A 6,377-nucleotide genomic window follows, 5' to 3' on the forward strand; every position below is an offset into this window, starting at 1 on the left:
TTACGTAAGTGGTCATACCAACCTGTGGTCGTTACTGAAATACTTCAGAATTTTATTTTTGAAATAAAAGCTCAGCCAATTAGCTGTCCACATATGCTCATAGGAACATACACATTAGAAAAGTTACTGAAAGTCAGAGGTCAGTGGTAAGGCTCATCTTTTTGCTGAGTATTTGAATTCATTTTACATGCAACATTTATATAATCAGAAGTATGGATTTAAAACAAAATCAATAACCTAAAAGAGAATGATTTTTTTTTTTTTAAATAAGCAAAATAACCATTATGGAAACTTGTGACTTCTAAAAATGTGACAGGAAGCTAGGAGAACTTCAATATGGTAAGCTGTGTTCAAATTGTTACACAGTACAATTGATATTCTACTCTTGAACAGAACAGAAAATACCTGAGTAAAATTCTGTTGGAGTATACTCAAGAGACACAGTAAGAATAAATTAAATATTTTTTTCTATTGTAAAAATCTTCACCTTTGTATGTAAAAGTTTTAAACAATATTATATTTTATCACAGCAGTTCTCTAGCACTTTCATTTGCCAATAGTTTCTTTAAAAATACTTGCTGATGGGTCATACTGTGTTTCCACAGCCTGATCAAGACCCCATTACTTCAATACTTTTTTATTATCTTCTTTGTTTTTTAATCCCTGGGTATAGATAACGCCAATTAAAATTCCCTTTACACACCAATAATCAGATAAAAATCTCCCTATTCCTATAATGACGCTTAAAAAACAAAAAGCGTATTTCTGACCAAGATTGATATCTTGCACAAACTAATCCATTCCATTAGTTGGTAGCAGTAGCCAAATTTGAGTAGTGAAATATATTATCTAATGTGAATAAGCACTGAATGGAGTACTTAAAGAAAACTTACTTCTTCAAGAAAAGCTGTGTTAGTGCAGGATATATTGTTCTTCTGTATTGTTCATTAGCTTCATCCTTAACATCAAATATTGAATAAACTTACTTTCTCAGGAACAGAACCGACATGCAAGAGAAGAATCGCTTGCTGATGATCTCTTTAGGTAAGTTTTATGTTTGTACTTAGAAAATGTTTATTTTTTGCATCACATCTTTTTTTTTGGACAAATTCCAATTTTGGAAAAGACTACTTTGACTGTTCTTTTCAACATTCCATGTATTCCCATGTATGGAATATACCCAAAATGACTCAACTTCTCTCAAATTTTTTATGCCTTAAACTTTCAATTTCATTCATACTTGCTACAATTTTTTAATAAGAAAATTCTCAAACAAAAGTTTTGCTATTTCCTGGCTCATATGCACAAGCTTGATTGTTCACAAAGGCCAGAAGAGATTCTGGGGTCAGGCTTTTCAACATTAGTGTTTGCTAGAGCCTAATGAAGTGTTTTGGTCTTACAATTAAGTCAGTCATCTGAACTGTGAAGAAGAAGTGATGGGGTTTGCCACTTTTTCATTCTGGCCATGGCACTTCTCTGTCCCTGTGCCGAGTCACTTGAGGGAGCTAAAGCAACAGAATACTAGCTCTGTGAAAAAGTGATTGGCAGGACTTCTTTCTCTTTTTTTGATCTTTGAAGTAATGATGCCCAGAATTTAAAACAAAAATTTAAAAAACCCCAAACAAACCACAAACCTAAGTAAATCCTTCAGTATGGCCCTTCAGTGTCCCTTATCTTTGAGACCTTAAGCTGCTTTCAAACCCATTCACAGTGAAAGAGCTCCTACCTTTTTTTTTTTTTGTTAGAAACTTCCTCAATGCCTTAACCATCTTTCCAGTTTTCAAACTGAGGAGAGGAGGCATTTTCACACTGATCATTCTATGCTCTTGACAGTGTAGTGAAGTCATTAATTCTGTCTTAATCAGTGCTTATGTCACAGGAGTTTGAGAGATTTCCTTGATAGGTCCAGGTTCACCTTGACTGTTTGCCATTGCTTTTTGCCATAACTCATTACATTTGCCACTAAAACACAGCCTGTTTCAGCAATTTTCTTTCAATAACTTCAACAATTTCAGTTGTCTACCACTTTTCCTAATCTCTCTTTTAAAGAGAGAATCGTCCTATTCAATTGATATCCTGTCCAGTTACTTTCAGCTGCAATCCTAATTTAACAATAACCACTTTCTAATTAAAAAAAGTTCTTAGCCAAGTTTCATCCAGTTTTCACACCTGCAGTACAGCCTTTAATATATGTCAGTTATGAAGACATGTATAAAAACATGTTGCAGCTTGATTGCTGTGCTGCAGTATTAACTGGTTCAAAATATCTTGATTAATTTTCAGCCTTTCAAAACACAGCAGTGGAAACTTAGATAATTCACATGCATTCATGCTTAGAAAAGTTCTTACCTCAACTCCAATTTATTTAGGATAGTTGTACTTAAAGAAATTTCCACAGTCAAAAATATTAAAACACACAATTTAATGTTCAGCAGTTTGTAACCTACTTTTAATTTTGTCCTTAATCCTGAGTAAAACTACTTGGCATAATGCTAATGTTAAGAGCTGCAATTTCCCATGGAAATTGCATTTGAAGATGCCATTAGAAAGAATCATGCACTACTCCCAAGGTAAAGGTGAGCTAGAAGGAAAAGCTGTGCCCTCAACTACAGCTGAGTACATGCTGAGATAGAGGGGGAAGGGAAGGCATATCATACTATCTGCTAAGACTGCAGATAAATGGATTATGTTCAGTAATAGCCCTTTGTATCCTTCACTCCCTGTTCCCAGCAAGGTCTTTTGTTTCTTTGTGCATTCACTCACAGTTGTGGAATCTCTGTAGTCCTTCTTCCATTTCAGGCCACAGGCACTGTACGGTTTCCTTTCTCTGATAATGTTGTTTGATTTCTTTCTGTCTGGAAAGCATCATCCAGGCTTCATTTAACATGGAAAATGGCTGGAGATGAGGTGGGGGAGACTACTGAAAAAGGTGTTTATGACTGTCGGTGTCAGCATCTCCATATAAAGTCACAGACAGTGTTGAAGCTGTTGGTGTCCTGATGGCAGGTTTCCATCATGTATCATTCCCTTCTCCTATCTGCTATCTTTCCCCCCGTCTTCCTCCTCCCCTCACCCCCCAAATAGGATTTGGTGTCCAGGACATACTTAAATGTTAGAACTAATGTGTTACAATGCTATAGCAATGAATTCAAAGAAATGCTTTGAGATTTTATAGAAGGATCTCATTTTGTTTAGCAAAGATTTCATTATTTTCTTAATTTTTATGTGAAGGAACAAGCAACCAATGTTTGACTTCTCACCTGCCATGCGTTTGACAAACACTAAAAATTGTGCATTTTGGTAGAAAAATGTGTATGGTAAAGAAGGATGTTTTTGTCCAAATCACTATCAAAGAAAAATGATACTGCATATCAGCATGTGTAAGAGCATTCAGAAAGTCTTACTGCATTAACAGCTTGTTCTGCTAATTAACAGTTAATAATAGAGCATTTCTTTCAAAGGTTACGCATTTCATTTTTGCCAGAAATCTGACTTGTATAGCAACAGCAGTGACTTCTAATACCTTTCTAGTTACGTGGTGATGTAACTTGGCTCACAGGTTGTCACATTTTCCTGTCTAAGCAAAAAAAGTCTTGATGAACGAGAGCAGAATTAGTGGAAGTAAAACTGCCTGATCATTCAGTTGTGTCCATAAGTTATTCATACATGAATACAAAACACATCAGAATTTCAAAGAAGTGACACAGGATTTTGGGAGATGAAACACAAATGGAGAGAAAGAGAAGGCCAAGGGATAGCAGTGTCAAGCAGAGAAAAAATATAAGCATATTGCAGTAGATCAGGTAACTATTTAGTATATCCAGAAAGTACATCTAAATTACTAAAAATCAATTGGAAGCTGTATAAAGGGGAAGGTAAGGCAAGGAACTGCTTTATGTGGGAGTGGGAAGCAGCAGAAGGGTTTTGTCTGAATGAGTTGTGGCCAAATATTGTCATTGCTGTGAATACACAGTACCCCTTTCCCCTCCCTCCCCTTTTGTTGTGGTGTTTTTTTAGTAAGGACCTTAATGTTGGGACATTAAAGGCTTGGAAAAACTTGTTCATGCATCAGATTTAAAGATTTTAAGTAGCTAGGAAGTCAGTGAAAATTTTAGTAAAGGTTATCCCTAGTTCATGCACAGGTTCTAGCTTCGGTCAAATTGTAGCAACTGTAGTTAATTATAGAAGTGCAGTCGGAAAGGACTGAACACTGACCAATCCCTTGTTATGAATATATAATAAAGCTATTTACATAACATTAACTTTGAATATCATAAGGTTTTCATTATTTGTGACAAATTTTCTTTTTTGTTGCAGGTATGATCCTAATGTGAAAAGGAGAAGATAAAATGTGACCTGAATTTACAGTGATTCTCTAGCAAAAACTGCTTTCTGTTCCTTAGGTTTGTTGGTTACAGTGTGTAATATATACCTACATATGAACATTTGAGCTGTCTATTACTGTAAGACTTGTTTTTAAGTCTTGCTTTTATTAAAGAAAAGTTTCTTTCACTGCTTGGTGCTTACAGATTGCACATTTTCAAGACCTTTAACATAGTTTGCTTCAGAGTAATGATCAGTAAAATACAATAGATACTTAGGATTTCATTTTAAGCTGTTTATTTCTAGTCTTTGCTTATCAGTACTATTTGGGGGAAAAAAGGAAGCTAGCATCAGGCTTTTTTCTTTTCAGAAAGGCTTTGTTAATTAGATTTTTGTATATTGTTAATTTTGTCTTGAGGTGGAGGTTTTTGAAGACTTCATAAACTAGTTAGAGCAAACTTTAAATTTGTATCTGAGTAAACAAGAAGTATTTAATATCAACATGGTCAAGCTTCTTCCTATTTTTGAAGTTGGTGACATCAAATTATTTTTACTCAGCCACCAATTTTGTGTGATGGCAGATTTGAAACTAATGTTTAAATTCTAAAATGCAGTGATTTTTGCCCTATTATGTCTTCAAAATTTGTTTCAACAGCCAACAGTTAGACTAGAAACACTCTTACAAACTCAAAAAAAGATACCAAAAAATTTTGCAGGAGCAACAAGCATTTTAATTTTGGTTTCTTGGGAAGGGAGGGAGAATCAAGTGCAGTTTCTTTTTCTGCATATTTCCTTTCCTTTGCAAACAGAAGAGAGCTGTGTTTCACTGTTTAAGAACAAAAGATGTATACAGAAAGCCCAAAAGCTGCATGATGAGAACCGTCAGATTATGAGAGTCTGTGTACTTTCCTATAGTATTAAATGAGAAATTTTCCTTGCACATTCCTCAGAAGTGTAAATTCTGATATAATGATGTCTCATACTCTATTTTTATTTGTAATGAGATTCAAGTTAGAGGGGGAGAAGACTGAATTTGATAGTTTCTGGGATTCAAGGATGGTGGGGCAGGGGGAGCCCAGCTTTTTTTCTCTTGCCTAAACATATTTTCATTTGCAGCTTTAAATCAGTTTGAATGTCCATTTGTTAAAAGCTATTTCCAAGCCAGAGAAAGTCTTAAAGAGTTACTGCACTCCCAATTTGGGATTTTAAATTATTTGACCCACTTCTTTCTCTCATGCCTTTAAATTTTGCAATCACTATGTAAAAATCTGCCCTTCAAAATAATTCCATCATCTGTATCAACAGTGAAAGCTATGAAATAGCTACTCACTTTTGGGTTAGGAGAGCTCATCTTAGTGATCTGAGAATTTGGATTTGAGGGATTCCCATGGAACTACAGTGAAAAAAGCCTTCCAGACTTTCTGCTCAGCTGTACGAAGCCATCACATGCAGAGGAAGATGCCCTACAGAGGACAGTAGCTCCATTGCATGCTGTTTCAAGAGGCAGGATGGTGTGTGAGGAAGTAATCTGGTTGATGTAATTGAATTTAAGTACTCCTTAATAAAACTACTTCCTCTGGCAAGAGCTCAGAACATGCAAGCAAGATGAGATGAGCTGTTTCAAGCCACTTGTGTGTATCAGATTTGAAGAACAGCATTGTGAGATCTGTGGCATCCTCTTGATCCCTTGGTCAGGGATGTCCAGAGTGATACACAAAGTGCAAGACCAATATCTCCGAGTTCAGCAATAGCTGTGAGAGTATTTTGGTATTGTAACTTGCATCAGGGCAAATCAAATCTTGTCTACCAAATACTTTTCAACCACTGAAGAACAGTTTTAAAATACTTGCTGGAGGAGATGTACTGACTGCTGTTTGTTGCACCCTCAGGTGAGTTTTTCTACTGTCACAATGAGAATCTCCAGCTTTTCCTGTTGAAGACCCAGTGGTCCAACAGGGTAGCTCTTGTAGACTGCTGAGGATGACCTTTTCGATTGCTGTTACTAAATTCAAGCAAATAGCTTGGATAGCAGAATATCAATGGACAAGATCCTT

General features: G+C 35.7%; 1 protein-coding gene across 3 annotated transcripts in view; it reads left to right on the forward strand.

The window, feature by feature from the left end:
* NBN (nibrin) overlaps positions 1 to 4,512 on the forward strand; it is a 28,329-nt gene extending 23,817 nt beyond the window's left edge. For all 3 annotated transcript variants that reach the window (XM_030011126.2, XM_030011127.2, XM_030011128.2), the window contains 2 exons: positions 995 to 1,044; positions 4,318 to 4,512. In XM_030011126.2, the coding sequence (XP_029866986.1) occupies positions 995 to 1,044; positions 4,318 to 4,348 (81 nt within the window). In that variant the 3' untranslated portion in view covers positions 4,349 to 4,512. The remainder of the gene's footprint in view (positions 1 to 994; positions 1,045 to 4,317) is intronic.
* The last annotated feature ends 1,865 nt before the right edge of the window (positions 4,513 to 6,377 follow it).

Source organism: Aquila chrysaetos, chromosome 4 (genome assembly GCF_900496995.4).
Source record: "Aquila chrysaetos chrysaetos chromosome 4, bAquChr1.4, whole genome shotgun sequence".
Lineage (NCBI taxonomy): Eukaryota > Metazoa > Chordata > Aves > Accipitriformes > Accipitridae > Aquila > Aquila chrysaetos.